This window comes from Mus pahari, chromosome 3 (genome assembly GCF_900095145.1).
Source record: "Mus pahari chromosome 3, PAHARI_EIJ_v1.1, whole genome shotgun sequence".
In the NCBI taxonomy this organism is placed as follows: domain Eukaryota; kingdom Metazoa; phylum Chordata; class Mammalia; order Rodentia; family Muridae; genus Mus; species Mus pahari.
In genome coordinates this window covers 3,448,030-3,468,163 of record NC_034592.1, presented here as the reverse complement: position 1 = coordinate 3,468,163, position 20,134 = coordinate 3,448,030, and the positions used below count along the sequence as shown (strand labels likewise).

Genomic DNA, 20,134 nt, shown 5'->3' with positions numbered 1-20,134 from the left:
AATAAATTATTTGAGTATGAGGCGATAAAAATCAAACTAATGTACAGGAAATAGTCCTAACTTTCTACTTACTAAATATGAGCTCCGTCAAATAATCATTCAATAAACAATTACTGAACATCTAAATTACAGACAATGTAATAGGTTTTACAGTAATAAAACTGCATTGTAAATCACATCTCTATTAAAGGACTTCCACCTCTAATATATAAAAATACATAAGCCAGTTTGAAAATATTGCAAAAGGTTGCAAAATATAATCCAAACACATATTCGCTGGACAATTAATATCATGAAAACTGTGTTCAACATAGATCATACTACAGCCTAGCCAGTTAAAACTGCAGTTAGATGCTTCCATCATCCTTAACAGAGCTAAATTTAAAAGACTAATAATGTAATAGGTATTGACTTAGACCTAAAATTACCATATACTGTTTATATGAATGAAAAATTTTGAACAGTAAAGCCAAGTAAAAGTTTCCTATAAAGATAAGCTTAAGTCTCTCAAATACAGAAAAATCAGCTGTTCACATTGTGATTATTCACCTAGGAGAATAAGGCATTGTTTATATGAATACATGCATGCAATTTCTCAAATCAGTCTTATTTATGATGACCCATATTGCAATTAACAAGTTAATGCATAAACTATGCTTTATCCAAGTGGATTATTGACACATGCTAATAAATAAATAAATTTTAAAATAATTGTACTAGATGAGCCAGGTGAAGAGTGATTTTACACACTGGAATTCATTTTATATAAAAATGTAAGATTCACAGAAAACAGGTGGCAGTTGTCAAATGCTAAGGATGGTCTAAAGGATGTCTCATGTAAGCACAGGAGGCAGTTTCTAAACTGTGGTAAATATTTGTTATCTTGATTGTGATATTGACAAAACTGTTCAACATGCATGGCACTTCATATCCAGTATGTGACAATGACTCATAATAGAACTCAGTTGGGAATTTCAATTCATTATCTATAACAGTTTGTAGAGCCTTTACTGGCTGTGTTATACAACTAACATGAAAGGCAAACAAGAACTCCTACATATACAGTACAGTCCTATCCTATTCCTTTGATTTTAAGTGAATGATCCTAAAATATCAGTGATTTTTTCTTTTAAGCAAGTACTTCATGAGAACCTCTTATCTGCTGGGTAGCGAATGAATAATTTCCCTTTTGTTCCTACAGCTAATGAAAACATTGATGCTTCTATTGTTTCTTGGAACAGATACTATGAGTACCTGCTACACAATGAAGAAACACATCTTCTTGATTAAATTGGACTCCACATTAGCTACCTTGTTCTGCCTATACCATATTCAAAATATTCCCTGTTGCCATTTTCTGGATGTGTTTCATTTAAGAGTATAAAAGAACATTTATTTAAAAGTTCCTTTATTAGGAGACAGGCTGGTTAAGATCACAGAGAACACTTTCTATGTGACTCATGATGGGTTTCAATACTCAGCTATCAAGTTTTGATTCATGACAAAGGGTGCTTTGATAAGTCGCAAGTTCATCTGGCTGTGTAGCAACCTCCCTATGAAGTTTCTTTCATATTATTCAACAATTATTGAGTAAACTTCACAAAAAGAGTTAATGTCCTGAGTAAGAAATTATTTTGAATTACAAATGGCCTAGACATTAAGAATGAATTACTTAATACTATTGACTGAATTGCAGCATGCCTTTATGGAAGAACTGCAAGATATCACACTACCTGTGGCAGATTAGACACCATGTCTTCAACATACATGTTTCTGAAAAAATCACCAATCTCCATGTGCTCTTTACTGGCTGAGTCATATTCAGTGGTACCTGTGATTGTTAGCTGTTCTTAAAAGATGGCCTGGAACAAGGTTGTGTCTATAAAATAGGTAACATGATTTGGGCACTTAAATTGAGACAATGCTTCCAATGTTGGTAACAGAAAGAAATTTAGCACATGAGAAAACAAAAACAAAGCAAAACAAAACAAAACAAAAAAACAAAACTCAGGACTTTGAGTCAAGGATAGACATAATGTTTCTTATAGTATATTATATACAGAAATCTTTTTTTAAAAGGAGAAAACCTATACTCAATGCCCTGTGTGCTACAGGATTCAAGAAGTAATGGTGAAAAGAGAAATGTCAGTCATTTACAAACTCTGTCTAGCTTAAGTCCTGTCTCTGCTACTTACAAGCTTTTATGGCTGAGGGTAATGAGAACTTCTCTGAAATTGTCTCCCTTATAACTACAGATCTGAAAACAAGCGGGCTTCTGATTTAATCACTTAATGGAAGTGACAAGAAAAGCAGAACTTGCCAGTTTGTTTTAGAAGACAGGTCAAATGTAGAATTAAAAAGAACACCAACCAACCAAAACAAAACATTGCACCAGGAATGAGGAGACACGGATTCAAACTTGGCTTCTTCACTAGAGAAGCTATGTGCTATTTAATAAAGCATGCACTTTTTCTATCTGGTATAGTATAGATTGTAGTTCTGTAGGATGCTTCATGCTGACCTCCGTCGTGGCTACATGAAATCACATTCTAACAAGCAGTGTAGAAGAGTTCCCGTTCCCCAAATCCTCACATTTGTTATATGCTTTCTTTATGGCTATTCTATGCCATCTATACCACTGCTGGACCAAGAGGTCACAGGAAACAGATGAACCAAGACTGGTAAGCCAACATCTGTAAGTCAGCACACCATAGGGATACCTGTGCATCCATACTTCCTGGAGTAAAGTTCACAGCAGCCAAATAATGCCATCAATTTAGGTGTCAAACAATAGCTGAATGAGCAAAACAAAAAAACAAAACAAAACAAAACAAAACAAAAACCTGTGGCATATACATAATACAGCTTTATTTAGCCATAAAAAGAATGAATTGTGTCATTCATTGGAAAATTGATGTAACTAGAATCAATTATATTAAGTGAAATAAGTCAGACTGAAAAAGTCAAATATTGCATGCTTTCTCACGTGTGGATTCCATATTTTATATACATAAGACAGACTACATATGAAGAAGGAGAAAATACAGGGTACAAAGGGTGAATATCATCAAAGTACTTGACATACATAAAATAAACTGCCTTTATGAAACCCAGAACTGCATGCAATGTATGCATTCCAATTAAGAATAAATGAAAAAAATAAAATATAGTTTTGCCTGGATTTCAGCTGCTCATGTTAAAATGTCAAATGATGTATTCAAAAGCATATATTTATGAGTTTGCAGTCTGAAGAATTCATATCTTATGCCAAACTCTTCTTTCTTCTTATATTTTAATTTCAGTAGGAAAGAACTCTTAACATTGGAGGGACCTGCAGCTGTTTCGAGCGTTAAGCATTCATCTGAGGAGATGTTAAACACATTACTGAGATAGTCATGACGCAAAGCAATTCAAAGAGCCTTAGCCCACCCTCCTGTAAATGATGAATGTGTTTCAAAGTAACTTTGATCCAATACCACCAGCTTTTAATTCAAGAATATAGTGATATTTCACACTGCTAAGATATTAGGAAACATTTCAAGTATATAGTATGAAACCCATTATCCTACCTGAAAGGGCTTCCTGCTGGTAATGCTGAGGTCTTCTCTTATCCATCTGTTGCCTTGATCCCCAAATATCTGCCACAGCAGCTTCCCCCTGGAATTGCTCCAAATTCTCTGGTAGACAGCCAGCCGATAAATATGCTTTCCAAACATGTGATAGTACAGGCGGAAGGTGCAGCCATTTGCTTCAGTGGCATTAAGGATGGGGCTAAGTAAAATAGCTTTGTCTTGAAAACCCTGTGGCCCTGAGGTTTCAATGTAAAGGTAGTGTCCTTTGGCTGTGCCCAGTGTATGGTCCTTCATTGGGCCTGTGTTCATTGTTGAAGTAGGACCCTGGAGTCTGGTCCAATTGAAGTCATCCTCTGTACTTTGTTCCCAGTTACAAATTCCATTTTCAAAGTCACACTGTAGTTCTGGTCCTGTAAATGGTATTAAGCATCATCAATGGAGAATAAGGGAAAATAAGAGTGATTAAAATCACACACAGATACACACAAAGGTAAGCTGTAGTAGTTTTCAAATATGACATAGAACACAGCTATGAGCCCAGTCACTATTGGACACCTAATAATATTTCATGGAGTGAAGATGAAATGCATAGAGCATTATCTTCTAAAGATTTTTAATGTGCTTTCATCTTCCTTTCTGATAACACAGCCCTGGGCTGGTGGTATAGCTTAGAGGTAGAGCACTTGTCTAGCATGCATGACAACCTAAGTTTAATCCCACAACAACGATTATATCACCTCAGGCAAAGGATCATGACTGAAACACATTTTTGACTGAGTGCATTTCAAACTTAGCTGAGTGTGCCAACCAGGGCACATGAAAACAAACAAACAAACAAACCCACCAAAGCTCAGTAGTCACATGTGAATTGTTAATTTAATTGACCCAAATAGTTTTAAAATCATGCACTGGGATTCTTACTTTGGCTTTGGTATATGAACTTCTTTGTGTATAGTATACATACTTACATGTGATCCTGCTTTGTACATGCATGTGGATCAGAAAGGTGCATGTGTTCGTATGGAGGCCAGAGATGGATGTTATCTCAGATATCCAGCCATTCTTTCCTATCAACCTCCCCATACCATTATTGTGGGGTGTGTGTGTGTGTGTGTGTGTGTGTGTGTGTGTGTGTGTGTGTACTAAGTCCTCATGTATAAGTGGGTGACAGAAAAGTGCATCTGTGTCTCCCTCTGTCGTTCTTTTCCTTGACGTTTTCAGGTGGGGTCTTTCTGGCTGATCATGGAACCCTGTGGGATTGTTGTTGTAAGCTTGGCTGGCAGCTAACAAACCCCAGCAATTTTCTTCCCTTTGGCTCTTTCTATTCTGGGGTATTAGTATTGCATCATGTGGTTGGTCTCTCATGGGGAAGGGATGCCTTGGCATGGGCCCGCTGAGGCACCCCTTCCCCCACACTTCACTATACCCCCATAGAACATATCTTAATATCTCTTCATCTTTTTATAAACATATAATCTGTCATTCTAAGTCCAGTTTATTTCACTCCTTGTGATTGTCTCTAGTTTTATCAATTTTTCTGTATATGGCATACTTTTGTTCTTGCTTGTGCCTGAATATAATGCCATTGGCTATATGCACAGCCTTGAATATGTCTATTTATTCCATTGAAGGGCATTAAGGCTGATCTCCTAAGTTGGCTCTCATGAATAAACATAGCCAGCTCTATAGCAATACCCATTATATGCTACCTTGTGCTCTTTCAGTTATATGCCCAGTAGTAGTACAACTATAACAAATCAAGGGGTAGCTCTATTTTGGGTATGTTGACAAATCATTCCACTTTCCACAGTGACTGTATTCATTTATATTCCCATCACAGTATACAAAGAGAGCGTGGGCTTTTAAACTTCTGACATCATTTAGTCAAACTTACAAAAAATTGACTAGGACCTTATCAATCAAGTAATCTATTTTTAGGGTAGGATTGGAGCATGTTCATTTTTCAAGACATGAGGATCTTGTTGGCATGAGGTATTTGCTTTGGAAAAGAAATGGGATAAAAATATACATTTGGAAGTACTGTGCTGAGGAGATGAGATTTAGAATTCATAGGTAGTTTCACATTTTAGCTTCATTTATATGCTAATATTTAAAAATATGAATGTCAACTGTCTTTTAACTATTTATCTCAGTGATGGTTCTTGGCGCCAAAGGTGAGCAAGCACCCTGAACAATCAATAAAACTGCAGGTGAATCAAAGCGACTGGGCTAGAACAAATCATCTGTGTAGACAGCCCAGAAGAGAAGCTGGGGCTAACGAAGGGAATCAGTGAGCAGATGTCAGCAGGAAGACAGGATGGCATCTGCTGACTGACTGGAGACTAACAAAGCCAGCTGTGGTGTGAACTAGGGACATTCTAGGTACTTCCCACATGTCAGTCATTGGCTGTGAAGCATAAGGAGCATGTCAAATTGCTGAGTTTTTGACATAAAACTGACACTAAAACCAACAAGTTTTTACATTGACCATTGACATACTTACTCTACATTCAATCTTGTGGAATGTGGAGCTCTACCCTTCAAGGAAAGATCACATTTTTGAGCACCCTGCAGGAGACTCATTCTAAATATGGGGATGTGCAATGTGTAGTATATTCAATAAGGTAATGTTGCAGTGGGTGCTGCTGTTATTTCTCAGGACCATTTGATAAGTAAGAATTATGTTGAAATTATGATTATATTTATTTATGCTATGATACATCACACTTGAGTCTATTAATGTCAGGATGTTCAAAAACTACTTTGAGAATTTTAAAAAGCTAAAAATATCTTTTTACATTTCCAAAGATTAAATTAGATTTTGAAAAACTACATATCATATGATTAATACTGTTAAAAATCAGTGTTAACTCTATTCACTCAAATAAGAGTTGTGTACATTTCATGATTTAAATAGTAATTTGAACTTTAATATATTTTTGCAATATGTATATCAAAGATCATATTACACAAAGCATTCCACAGTAACTTATATGGAAGTTCCTATCTGAAAGTTACCTACAGCAGTACTGAGCATTTAGTATTTTCAGTTTCTGATGAGTTTTCTAATTTTTGAAATACATAATCTTGAAATTTATAAATTGTTCTCAGACAAAAACAGGAGTTCACGAATGTTGGAAACATTTTTGTAACAGTTTTTGTAAACAAATAATCTGCTAATGGCTACTTTATTTGCAGTTATAAGCACATGATCAGTGGAAGCCAGGCTCCGCAAACTGAGGGCCAGACCATCTCAAAATAGCACAAACATTTTGCAGTTTGAAACCAGAAAAACCCTGAGCTTTGGCACTTCCCTATCAGCTCCTGGAAAACAGAACAAAGCAAACAAGCAAACAAACAAGAGACCCATACACGGGTCCTCTGATCCTTCCCCCTGACTCAGACCTCATTGTCAAAGCAGTTCACTGTCACCAATGGGCTGCGGCAGTGCTCCCCAAGTTATCTCCTAAGTATGTTCCCAAATCCACTCGTCCACAGCACACACACTGACATTTGCATACGTCAGATTTTAGTGCAATCGCCACTCTGAAGACCTTTGAAATAAAGAATGCTCCTTCAGTGTGGATCACAACGATCAATGACCTCGGCCTTCCTGCTATGCTGTATCTGATTTGTGCTCTCTTTATGCACTCTTTCATCTCTCTCATACATAATGACTTTGGAATGTAAGTTTCACTTACCATGTTTCAGATCTTAACTAAGTCATCACCTGCAGAAAACCCAATTTTACTATTCTGTAAAGCTGCACCATAGCTTTCTCCACAATTCCAGTTAAAATAGTCATTATATATTTCATTAATAATACTTGAAAGTCTATCTTTTCAGTTAGACTGTAAAGAATGAAGGTAGGAATGCTGAAGTCATTTTTTTTACAATTTTTTTTATTTTATTAGATATTTTCTTTATTTACATTTCAAATGCTATCCTGAAAGTTCCCTATAACTTCCTCCCACCCTGCTCCCCTAACCACCCATTCCCACTTCTTGGCCCTGGTGTTCCCCTGTATTGGGGCATATAAAGTTTGCAAGACCAAGGGGCCTCTCTTCCCAATGATGGCCAACTAGGCCATCTTCTGCTACATATGCAGCTAGAGACACAAACTCTGGGGGTACTGGTTAGTTCATATTGTTGTTCCACCTATAGGGTTGCAGACCCCTTCAGCTCCTTGGGTACTTTCTCTAGCTACTCCATTGGGGGCCTTGTGTTCCATCCAATAGCTGACTGTGAGCATTCACTTCTGTGTTTGCCCGGCACTAGCATAGCCTCATACAAGACAGCTATATCAGGGTCCCTTCAGCAAAATCTTGCTGGCATATGCAATAGTGTCTAGGTTTGGTGGCTGATGATGGGATGGATNCCCAGGTGGGGTAGTCTCTGGATAGTCCATTCTTTCGTCTTAGCTCCAAACTTTGTCTCTGTAACTCCTTTCATGGTTATTTTGTTCCCTATTCTAAGGAGGAGTGCTGTAGTCATTTTTAATCAAAGTTTCTCTGGAAGCTAGTTAGTAATCCTACTTAAGAATGAATGGCAAGGAGCTTGCAAGGTGGCTCAGCTTTAAAGGTACTGGCCACTACACCTGACAAATTGATCCTCAGAACCCACATGGTGGAAGGAGAGGATTGACTCAGGCAAGTTCTTCTCTGACCTCCACAATGCACTATGGCATGCATAAGCATTCATACACATAACCTACAGACATAATAAAAAACAGACAAACAAATAATACTGACATGTCTAGTTAATTTGATTAACAAACCATACAGTATTCATCAACTTTTCAATTATATATTAGTCATTGGCAGGGAACTATTTAAGACTAATCCCTACTAACCAGAAAGGAAGGCTAAACATAGTAACCCCCCCAGTAACTTAATTTTAAAAAGTAACTAATTAACTTACCACAGCCAATCTCATCTGTGAGATCTCCACAGTCATCAACCAGATCACAGAGCTGATGCCTTCCTATGCAAGCCTTCGTCTGTCTACACCAGAAGTGATCTGGTTCATCACAACTCTCCACAGGAGGAGGAAGAGCACAGTTTTCAAAATGGATGTCATCCACCGCAGAGACCCCACTATAAACTGCCAGACTGACTTTCTCTAGTGACAGATAGAAGGGTTGAGTGAGGCGACCAAGCTGGACAGTTGCCTCTGACCACTGGCTGCCTTGGTTATACAGCACTCTCCAGAGGGCAGTGGTGTCCCTGGAATTTTCTAGATGTAGCTGCAACTCAGCTGCCCCCACTGACAGTCCATAGTTATAAAACCTGAAAGAACATAATATATGAATACATTATAAGAGAGATGACATAGCTGATCTTTCTATGTTTCCACTCCAACCAATTTTGAGTTAATTGTGGAAACAGGCACATTTCTTTTCCACAGTACTTGTAATTGGCCGTTTGAAAGAATTTGTCTACTAAAATGACTCTCACAACCTGGAAACCTCTTGTAAGACACAGGGAGACTCCTATTTAAATTAAAAGCCAGTGGTAGAAGGGAAGCCCTCCTTTCATGTTAACAAATAAATTAACCTTGGGGCTGGTGAGATGGCTCAGCGGCTAAGAGCACTGACTGCTCTTCCTGAGTTCAAATCCCAGCAACCACATGGTGGCTCACAACAAGATCTAACTCCTTCTTCCAGAGTGTCTGAAGACAGCTACAGTATACTCACATATAATAAATAAATAAATCTTTAAAAAAAGAAATAAATTAACCAATATTGATATTATACTCTGAAATCACAATTGTTTTAACTTAGTGCAGTTGTGATAAAAAGTACAACCAGGGATAAAACTTGAATAGCTGGCAAGTACATGAGTATTCCTGCAAACACCATCCTACTAGAATAATTTACCATTATATATAGTTACCAGAATGACAGTGTGCACCCAGGCCCTGTCTGGCTGAAAGTTGGGCTCTGAAGTTTAGCAGTTTGAAACAAGCTGTTGCTCATCTTCAAAATGAACATGAAATGCCCTGTGAGGATGTAAAAACAAAGTATTAAGTTTACCTACTGGATTCTACAATGCAATGAGAGCCCTTCTTTCTCTTAATGTGATGCCAAGTGTGTTCATGTCCATTAAAATTGCACAACAATAAAAAGTCAATAACAATAGTAAAATTTGCTTTTGTATTTATACCTGTATTTGGATGATGTAAACAGTCAATTTTTAATTTCAGTTAATGTAGGCAAAAATGTATCAATTCTAATCATATTACCCATAAAGAAATAATTTCTTGCAGGCAACCCAGCTGACTCTCAGTATTGTCCTATCATGTTGTGATCTTCACACACAGATTCCCCAGGTCTAACCCACAGTCTATATAGGCCTGTGTAAAACATTTTTAGGATCTTACCGTGAGCTGTACCATGAGTATGATCTCTCGGTGGAGCTTGTTGTTCTAAATCAGCAGAAAGATTACTTTGGGAGCTCCTCACCCAGTCAAAATGGTCACCACTACTGACTTCAAACCACCCACAGCTGTTTGCTTCAAAGTCACAATCAGCAACTAAAGAAGAGAAATGAGATTCTTAGACTTCCAGAGTTCCCTGCTTTGGGAATGTAGCACTAAAGTGGAGATAGCCTCACAGTACTCCTTCAGGTACAAACATCACAAAAGGAAAATTAAGATCATTCTAGGTCTGAAAATGGAACATGCTTCTCATCCTAAAAACAGAGAAGGCAGAATTCTCAATTTCAGAAATTCAGTTTTCCCAAACATTCTTTTCTAGGAAGCAGCATTAGTCAGCTTTATTGGTTAAGGAATTGCTAACATTTCCTACATCATTCTAATAATCTCTTAATTTCTCCTCCTTCAACATCAGCAGGGAGTTTGTTTCTATAGGGGTTTATATTTAAAATATTGGCATGTGTGACATGCCTAGAAATCAGTTAATGCTCACAAACTCTTCTAGTGACCAAAGAATGGGAGGCTTAGGAAGAACAGAAGCCATGAACGTCAATAGTGCAGCATTAAGGGTGCCTACACAAGAGCCTTGGTGCTCAATATTTCATACAGTTCCACGAGGACCCTATGCCACAGTTGATGAAGACAGGGCTTCTTTATGAAGAACAAAAGGGAGTTTAGGGGAAAGTGTGCAATTTCATCAAGGCCACAAATGAGCAAGTTATAAAATATCCTTTAATACAATAGTTGGAAAAAAAAGAGAAAAATCTGCTTATTACATTGGAAAAAAAGAAAAGCCAGAAGGCATGATCTAATTTCCCTTAGTGTAATGTGCAGCCAGTGAAAAATGATTGCCATTTGTGATTGATTCATTGCTATTCTTTACCACTGGCTACTTTTGGCTAAGGACATGAACTATGTCCTTGTAAAGGTATAAGGAAAGAAGCAAACATCTGTGGATAAAAGTAGGAAGTAAATGAAATTAGAATTTTTACTAAGGGCATTTTAAGCTACTGATAAATCATTCTAAATTTTGAAAATGTTACTTATGTATGAGACATGCGTGTTACATCTAATGTTTGACATTTCTCTCAAATATATAATATGTTTATTTTCTATAAAATTTCCTTCCTGAAATTTGACGAGCATATCACTTCGACTCTTGACAAAATCAGTGGAATGTGTAAAGGCATCTAAAACACTTTTAAATTCTGAGTACTTCAGTAAATAAATAAAAGCCAAATCTCAATTAGCAGACACAACTATCAATACACAAGATGAAGAATGCATTTCATACTTAGAATAATGATTTCTCTTCTTGAGATCTTTGTATATATTGGATATTAGCCTATCAGATGTAGGATTGGTAAAGATCTTTTCCCAATCTGTTGGTTGCATTTTGTCTTATTGACAGTGTTCTTTGCCTTTGCAATTTTTTGTGATCTCATTTGTCGATTCTTGATCTTACAGCATAGGCTATTGGTATTCTGTTCAGGATTTTTTTCCCCTGTGCCCATGTGTCCAAGGATCTTCCCTGCTGTTTTCACTATAAGTCTCAGTGTATCTGATTTTATGTGGAGATCCTAGATCCATTGGACTTCAGCTTTGTACAAGAAGATAAGAGTGGATCGATTCATGTTTTTCTACATGCTGAACTTCAGTTGAACCATCACCATTTGTTGAAAATGCTGTCTGTTTTTCACTGGATGGTTTTGGCTCCTTTATCAAAGATCAAGTGACCATAGGTGTGTGGGTTCATTTCTGGGACTTCAATTCTATTCCATTGATCTACCGGCCTGCCTCTGTACCAATAAAATGCAGTTTTTTGTTTTTGTTTTTGTTTTGTTTTGTTTTATTACTATTGCTCTGTAATGCAGCTTGAGGTCAGGGATGGTGATTCCCCCAGAAGTTCTTGTTTTGTTGAGAATAGATTTCACTATACTGTGTTTTTTTGTTATTCCAATTGAATTTAAGAATTGCTCTTTCTTTTTATTTTATTTTATTTATTTTCTTTATTTACATTTCAAATGCTATCCCGAAAGTTCCCTATACCCCCCCACCCCTGTTTGCCTACCTACCCACTCCCACTACTTGGCCCGGGCCTTCCCTTGTGCTGGGTCATATAAAGTTTGCAAGACCAAGGGACCTCTNTTCCCAGTGATGGCCGATTAGGCCATCTTCTNCTACATATGCAGCTAGANACACAAGCTCAGGGGGTACTGGTTAGTTCATATTGTTGTTCCACCTACAGGGTTGCAGCCCCCTTTAGTTCCTTGGGTACTTTCTCTAGCTCCTCCATTGGGGACCCTGTGTTCCATCCAATAACTGGCTGTGAGCATCCACTTCTGTGTTTGCTAGGCACTGGCATAGCCTCACAAGAGGCCGCAATATCAGGGTACCTTCAGCAGAATCTTGCTGGCATGAGCATTAGTATCCAGGTTTGGTGGCTGATGATGGGATGGACTCCCGAATGGGGTAGTCTCTGGATAGTCTATCCTTTCATCTTAGCTCTAAATTTTGTCTCTGTACCTATATCCTTTCATGAGTATTTTGTTCCTTATTCTAAGGAGGAATGAAGTATCCACACAATGGTCATCTTTCTTGGTTTTCCTCTGTTTTGCATAATGTATCTTCGGTATTCTAAGTCTCTGGTCTAATATCCACTTATCAGTGAGTCCAAAACCTTCAGCTCCTGGGATTCTTAGGTGAATGGATAGAACTAGAAAATATCATCATCAGTGAGGTAATCCAATCGCAAAAGAACAAATAAGGTTTGCACTCACTGGTAAGTGGATATTAGCCCCATAGCTCCAAATAAACAAGATACAATTCACAGACCATATAAATCTCAATAAGAAGGAAGACAAAGCTGTGGGTGATTCAGTTCTTCTTAGAAGGAGAACAAAACACTCAGAGGAGAAAATATGGAGATAAAGTGTTGAGCAGAGACTGAAGGAAAGGCAATCCAGAGACTGTCCCACCTGGGGATTCATCCCATATATAGTTACCAAACCCTGACACTATTGTGGATGCCAAGAAGTGCATGTTGAAAGGTACCTGATATGGTTCTCTCCTGAGTGGCTCTGTCAGAGCCTTACAAATACAGATGTGGATGTTCACAGTCAGCCATTGCACTGAGAGTGGGGTCCCCAATAGAGGAGTTAGAGAAATGACTGAAGGAGTTGAAGGGGTTTTCAACCCCATAGGAAGAACAACAGTATCAACCAACCAGACCCCCCAGAACTCCCATGGACTAAGCCATCAACAAAGTAGTACACATGGCTCTAGCTGCATATGTAGCAGAGGATGGCTTTGTCATGCATCAATGGGAGGAGAGGTCCTTGGTTTTATGAAGGGTTGATAGATGCCCCAGTGTAGGAGAATCAAAGGCAGGGAGGTGGGAGAGGATGGGTGGGTGGAAGAGCACCCTCTTAGAAGCAGAGGGAGGGAGGATGGGATAGGGTGTTTCTTGGAGTGAGGGAACCAGGAAAGGGGATAACATTTGAAATGTAAATAAAGAAAATATCCAATTAAAACAAATAATGATTTCCCAAAGTTAGACTCTTTTGAAGCAAAATTGAATGGTACTTATAATCAAAAAGAAATAATAACTGTGAGATAACAATAAATTGCAAGGAATGATTAATTCTTTGCAGCTCAAAAGCTATATCCATTTCAACAATATAATATACAAATAAAATGTAAATGTGTATAGATTTGGAAAGCTACAAAAATATTTAGATGCTATTTTAGTCCCTGTGAAACGAATCCCTTGATTCCTGCACCAGAAGTACTTCAGTAGAGGAGCTATGAATTCTTCCTATACAAAACCCAGGAGACAACAGAGACAACTACCCAAAGAGACCTGATCTTCTGATAAAGGGAACATGATGCTGTAGACAGGATGAATACTCCAATGACAGCTGGTCTAGAAGCACCACTGAGAATACTTTTTAGTTTTCTTAGAATTGGAAAATGAATCAGCTTTGCCTGAACCTTTGCAGCATTACTCCCAATAGGATTTGGAAGTCAGGAGGGAAAGCAAATACCTCATGCCCTTGGCTCCCATGTGGAACCCAAAGCAGTTGATCTTGCAGAGTTGAAAGTAGAAGGTGGCTACCAGAAGTTAGAAAGAGGGAAAGGATGGTCAAAGTTGGCCACTGTTTAACAAGCCATGGATGGGATGGGGCAACAAGTCTTGGAGTGCTATCACATAGGGGGATGACTGAGGAACATCATACTTTGAAATACGCACTTTATTTCAAAGAAGATAAAAGAGGACTTTACATACTTGTACCACAAATAATTCAAGGATACAGATATTATTTCCATGATCTTAATATGATTCTATGTGTACATGTATGAAAACACTGAATGATACACTATATATCTATACTAATATATACTATATATCTATATAAACATATTATTAATAAGAGAAAACAATTTTAACAGAAAAAAAAGTGTCATTAAAACTCAAATGTTCTTTTCGATCATTCTTCATTCCCACATTCTTATGTACTTTTAAAAAGCTTAATTATGTACAAACATAAAGATGAAATTAGTCTCCAGTCTAGCTATACCTTTCCAGAACAGATATGAAAAATTGTGCACACTGTAGCTATTTCTTACTGAGAAATACTCTGGATATGTTTGAAAAATTGAAGTTCAAGGATTGTCACAGCTTCAAGAGCGTTAGTGACTTCTTCAATTATCTCTACTACAAGCAACGACTGCAAACACAATATTGCAGCACTATTTCCTCAGAGTTCACATGCAGAAAGCTTTGTGCTAGGGGCAGTTCCGTCTGTAACTGAATGCCTGTTGACCCAGAATTCCTACAACTAGAGCTTGTCTTTATGGGTATAAAAGCTAATGATTCTACAAAGGCTTTTAATTATTGTGAGAAAAATTACCTGTGTGGGCTCTATTAATTGTGTTAATTATAATTATATGTGTTGCCTCTGGGAATAGTGTGTTAGGAAACTCTCGGTGGGCTGACAGACAGGTTCATCACTGTCAGTATTGCTGACATTTCTGAGTAAGAAATTACAGAAATTACAGAAACTGATACAGAATCCAAGAAGACTTTTGATGGTAAGTGTCCAGACATAGACTCTGTCTTGCTTTGCTTTCAGTGTCTTAGAACTGCTTTGATGGTTTGAATGATCCCATTTGAGTTGATGAAAGGAATGAGTATAAAATATATAAAAGAGAATTCCAAACTAATAATTTGGGCATTGCATACAGCTTTAAAACACGTTAGTGTTTTAAAGGATCCTGCACTGATATATAATGAGGTTGAACACAAATTCTTCTCTCTAAGTCATACAAGCAGATGCCATGCTGAGTATAAAAGGGTAGGTGGAACTTTGAATGATGTCTTTTTAATGTCATGATAGCTTAGAGATATGGCTCAAGAGTTAGGAGCACTCACTTCTCTTCCACAGTACTCTGAGTGGTTTCCTAGCACGCACGTAGTAGCTAATAACTTTCTGATAGTCCACCTCTAGGGCATTTAACACCATCTTCTAGCATTCCTGAGTATCAGGTAATCATGTGGTGCACAAACATTCCTGAAGGTAAAGCACCATATATATGAAATAGTGAAATAAAATAAATTTAAATTTCAAAAGTCACCACTGTAAATTACAGATATCTGAGCTAACAACCACTGGTTCTCTGTGGGAAACATCTTGAAACACCTGATATCTTATATATTCCCCAAGAAATACCCATGAAAATTTATTGCCCTCGATAATGTTTTGTTAAATTTACTTGTGTCATGTGCTGCCTACATGTAGCAATCAGAAGACAACTCACAAGAGTTCATTTTTCTCTTTCTGAAGTAGAAGTCAGTTAACACAGCAACCTACATCTGATCAACTCACAGAGAGAATAAGAATCTTTGTAGTGCCTAATCCTACATGAGACATGTATACCGCATACCTGTGATTCGATGCTCAGGGTTCACCAGGGGAGAAGTGACAGAAAACTGTAAGAACCCAATGTGGTGGATACTTTTTATGGAGCTGTCTTCCAGACATTTCAGGGCAAATGTACATATGAACTCAAAGTGATTGTGACAGCACACACCTCTAATCAGATAAAAGAAATACCAGTATGGGGTGGGGAAGGTGGACACAAAAATACACCACTGACTGAAGAACTATTGGGATTTGACAGCTTCTGGAACAGAAAGAATCAGTTCTCTATAATACTATATCCCCTCGTATATTGGCCCAATTCAGAGCAGGTCCCAGACCCAAGAGTAGTTGAGTAATAGTAACTGGACTCAATGGTTTAAGGAGAGAGGGAAAACACTGAGTACAGTGAGTCATGAGGGGGAAGAAGATCTGGCAAGAGTAATGGGAAAGAGAAATTGTGATATAAATGGGACTCATATGATATGATTTGAAATTCATAAAAATTTCTAAAAGAATAAAATTTTATTTTAAATTATAGTTTTTAACAATTATAACATGCTAGTTTGTAAACTATATAAACATAGATAAAAATAAGTATACAAGTTTGACTCTATGCTTCTTTAAGCTTTGTTTCTTCTAAAGAGTGGATAGATGGCTCAGTCAAAGAGGCTGTCATGTAAAGTGCCTGAGTTTGATCTCTAATAACTAGGTAAGAAATTTGGAATGGCGGGATGATAGTTTGAATAGGTTTGGACTCCATCAATTCATGTGCTTATATATGTCTGACCCATTGGAAGTGGTACTATTAGGAGTTGTGACCTTCTTGGAATAGGTGTGGACTCAATGGAGGATGTGTGTCACTGTGTAGGCAGGCTTCTAGTGCTCAAGCTCCAACCAGTTCAGAAGAGTGTATCCTCCTGTGTGCCTACAGAAGCCAATCTTTTCCTAACTGTCTTTGGATCAAGATGTAGTATGGGACAATGGACTCTGTACAGACAGGCTGGTTTCCACTCCAGATGAGGTCTGAACCCTGGAGAAACCTAGTAGTGATAATTTTCACCTACATGGAACAGAAGGCATTCCCTCCTGTTTCCTGGAACCCTGGCTCCTGTCAAAGTTACTACCCCCACAACCCCCAAAAGAGAAGCATGTGGCTAGTAGTCATGTAGACAATGTCCCAAGCCTCTGATCTTCAGGCTAGACTCCTCCCAGTTACCTAGCAACAACAAGATAACAAGTCCACTATAAGAGGAGCTGCTTGGCCCTACCTTGCTCTCTCCCTCTTGCTCTCTCCTTCTTGTTCTCTCCCTCTTACTCTAGCCTTTCTTCTTTCTCTCTCCTTTTCCTCTTCTCTCCTGTTGGCCATGGCTGGTCTCTCTCTCTCTTTTACCTTCTCTCTTTCCCCCTGCCTTTCTACAATAAATCTCTAAAACCATAGGCTGTCTCTGTTCATCAAGCCCTGCTGTGCTTGGACAATGGGAAAGGCTTTCTCCTAAAGAACTATGCCTAATCTCCTGTCAGAAGGCCTTCCTATGCTCCAGCCACAGACCAGACTAAGGACTCTCACCTGTGTGGGAACCTCTCTCCCTCTACCCTCTTCTTGCATCTCCAGGGCGGAGAGTGTCACCCAGGGGCCCCTGGTACTGGGGGGGGGGGTCGGGGGAGCTGTCCCTTGTCCACCTCCCACCGTGTGGATCAGTGGCCTCACACAGTCAGATGCCCACCTGGGGCCAAGTGGAAAGCATCCTGAAGTCCTCCAGCATCCACCTACACAGAGCACAGACTCTGGCCTGACATGGGCTCTCTCCCTCCCCTCCTCTTCCCCTATACCCACAGCCCCACAGTGTAGAACTCTTAACTCTATCAGGGCCATGTTTGCACCAAGCTGCCATGCTGCCTGTCATGGTGACAATGGACTAAACCTCTGAAACTATGAGCTAGCCCCAATGAAATGGTTTCCTTTATAAGAGACAGGCAGTAAGTATCTGTAAGCTCAGTTCTAGGAGGAGAATGGGAGAGACAGGTGGATCCCTGTAACTCATTGCTTATCCAGAGCAGCTGAAACAACAGGAGGAGCTTCAGAGAGATGCTGTCATGAAGAGACAAGGTGGAGAATACTCAAAGAAGACACTTGACATATGCCTCTCACCATTATACATACATGCACACTCCCATATGTGTATACACTGCATCCACATCCACATGTTAATACACCACGGGGCAGGGGAGAGAGAGACTTCTCCTATAGCTTTCCTGTTTTTTTTTTAATTGTTAGATATTTTCTTTATAAACAATGAAGGCTGAAAGTTGAGTATTCTAGTGTGGTGGCTTATGTTCACTGAGGCTGTGCTTTGATTATGCAGTTATTATTTCACATTTCAAGTGCACTAATACTGTATCCCTATTTTAAAGCACGTTCTCTACTTTAGTATTTATTTCATTTTAGCTTTTATCACGTCTTTGGGTGATTATATGCTTGAAGTTAAGATAAAGTTGAAATAATTGGGCTCTGAACTTTATCAATAGTTAATACTCATTAACTATTTAAAATACAATATATAACGGAGAGAAAAGATTAGCAAATGAACTATTAAATGAAAAAGAACTCTGTGTATGTGAATAGAAAGAACTTCAGGCAAAGGGAAGACCAATGGATAAAAAAGAACAGCATTTGATCTTCAAGATTACTGCTTTTAAACAATAATGGTTCACTATACTATGATGCATATATTTTGATATATATAAATTTACATTTTCATTTATCAGTGAAAATAAATTTAAACCACAAATGTTCCTATTAAAAGGTTATAACTGTAATATAGTTTTAAAGTAATCCTGGGATGTGTTCAACACAGACTCTGTTACTAGCCAATTCTCAATGTGTCTCTCATGCTTTGGCAACCTCCTATGATGGGAACCACTTGTTGACTACCATTTTGTCTAAGCCTATCCTTTCAAGAATAATTAAATAGCACACATCTATGCTTTTCACAGGAAAACTGACTATTCTACTTAATAAAGGGGAATTTTTCACAACATTTAGTACTAAACAAATTGGTTGGCAGTCCATCGTAAAGAAAGAGTTGTATAAGATTGAGATTCCCCAACTGTTATGCAAACCTACTTCATGTGCACATACCCTTGAAGTTCTATGTTCCCCCACATAAAGAGACAGGAAAGCGCAGCTCAGGCATAATTCCCACACTGAGTATCATATCCTTAATGATAAGGTCATCTGTGTCAGACAGGAATTCCCCTCACCCACCAGCATTCCAGAAATCATAGCATGTGAAGTTGTTAGTTTGTGGTGAAAGTAAAATTCCAGAACCTACCTTAATAATTGTTCATAAATACCAGATTACATGTGTGTGTGTATGTGTGTGTGTGTGAGAAAACTAGAATTCATAAGCAAGTAGGTAATTATGACAAAATAACAATTATTGTGTGCTCATTTATCTATTTAGTTATTTATTATCCATTAATTTAAAAACAAAGAACATGTAAAATATCTGTAAAGATATAAGGAGTAAAAATAGAGCTATAAAATGGGTTGGGGTTGATAATAATGGGCAGGAAAGATGATTCAGTAGTTAAGAGCACTTACTGCTCTTTAAGAAGATCTGGATTCCATTTCCAGCACCCACATCATGTTTCACAAGCATTTGTAACTCCAGTTCTAGAAAATAAAAAATCAGACACTCTCTTCGAGCTTCTATGTGCTCTAAATGTACATACTTAACACACAGACTTTCATACAGGGAACATACCCACACTGATAAAATTAAAAAGACAATAAAATAGTAGAAAAAACCACCTTCTATACATAGAAGCTTCAGAGGGTAGCATTAATGGAGATAGATAGCAAATCATTGATGATACATAGATAGGTGATAAATAAATAGATGGATATATAGGTAGATAGATTATAGAAAGATAGAAAGATAGATAGATAGATAGATAGATAGATAGATAGATAGATAGATAGATAGAGATGATAGATGAGCACAGAACAATAAAATGTCCTGTAAGTATATCTACGAAGATAGTGCTGCAGTCGTAATGAACACAATAACAAATGTCGTCAGAGAAAACTGGGTGGTGACAGAAACACTGCAGTAGCAGGTGAGGAAGCAAGCCTGCAGCTGTGTTATATGTTAAATTAACATGAAATAAATTATTTTATCAACACCTTTTTCATACACT

At 37.9% G+C, this 20,134-nt stretch overlaps 1 protein-coding gene across 1 annotated transcript in view; it reads right to left on the bottom strand.

The window, feature by feature from the left end:
• Malrd1 (MAM and LDL receptor class A domain containing 1) overlaps nt 1–20,134 on the bottom strand; it is a 658,259-nt gene that overhangs the window by 490,927 nt on the left and 147,198 nt on the right. The window contains exons 14-17 of the mRNA XM_021195116.1: nt 9,954–10,106; nt 9,467–9,572; nt 8,493–8,860; nt 3,570–3,982 (exon numbers count right to left, since the gene is read on the bottom strand). Coding sequence (XP_021050775.1) covers nt 3,570–3,982; nt 8,493–8,860; nt 9,467–9,572; nt 9,954–10,106 — 1,040 coding nt within the window. The remainder of the gene's footprint in view (nt 1–3,569; nt 3,983–8,492; nt 8,861–9,466; nt 9,573–9,953; nt 10,107–20,134) is intronic.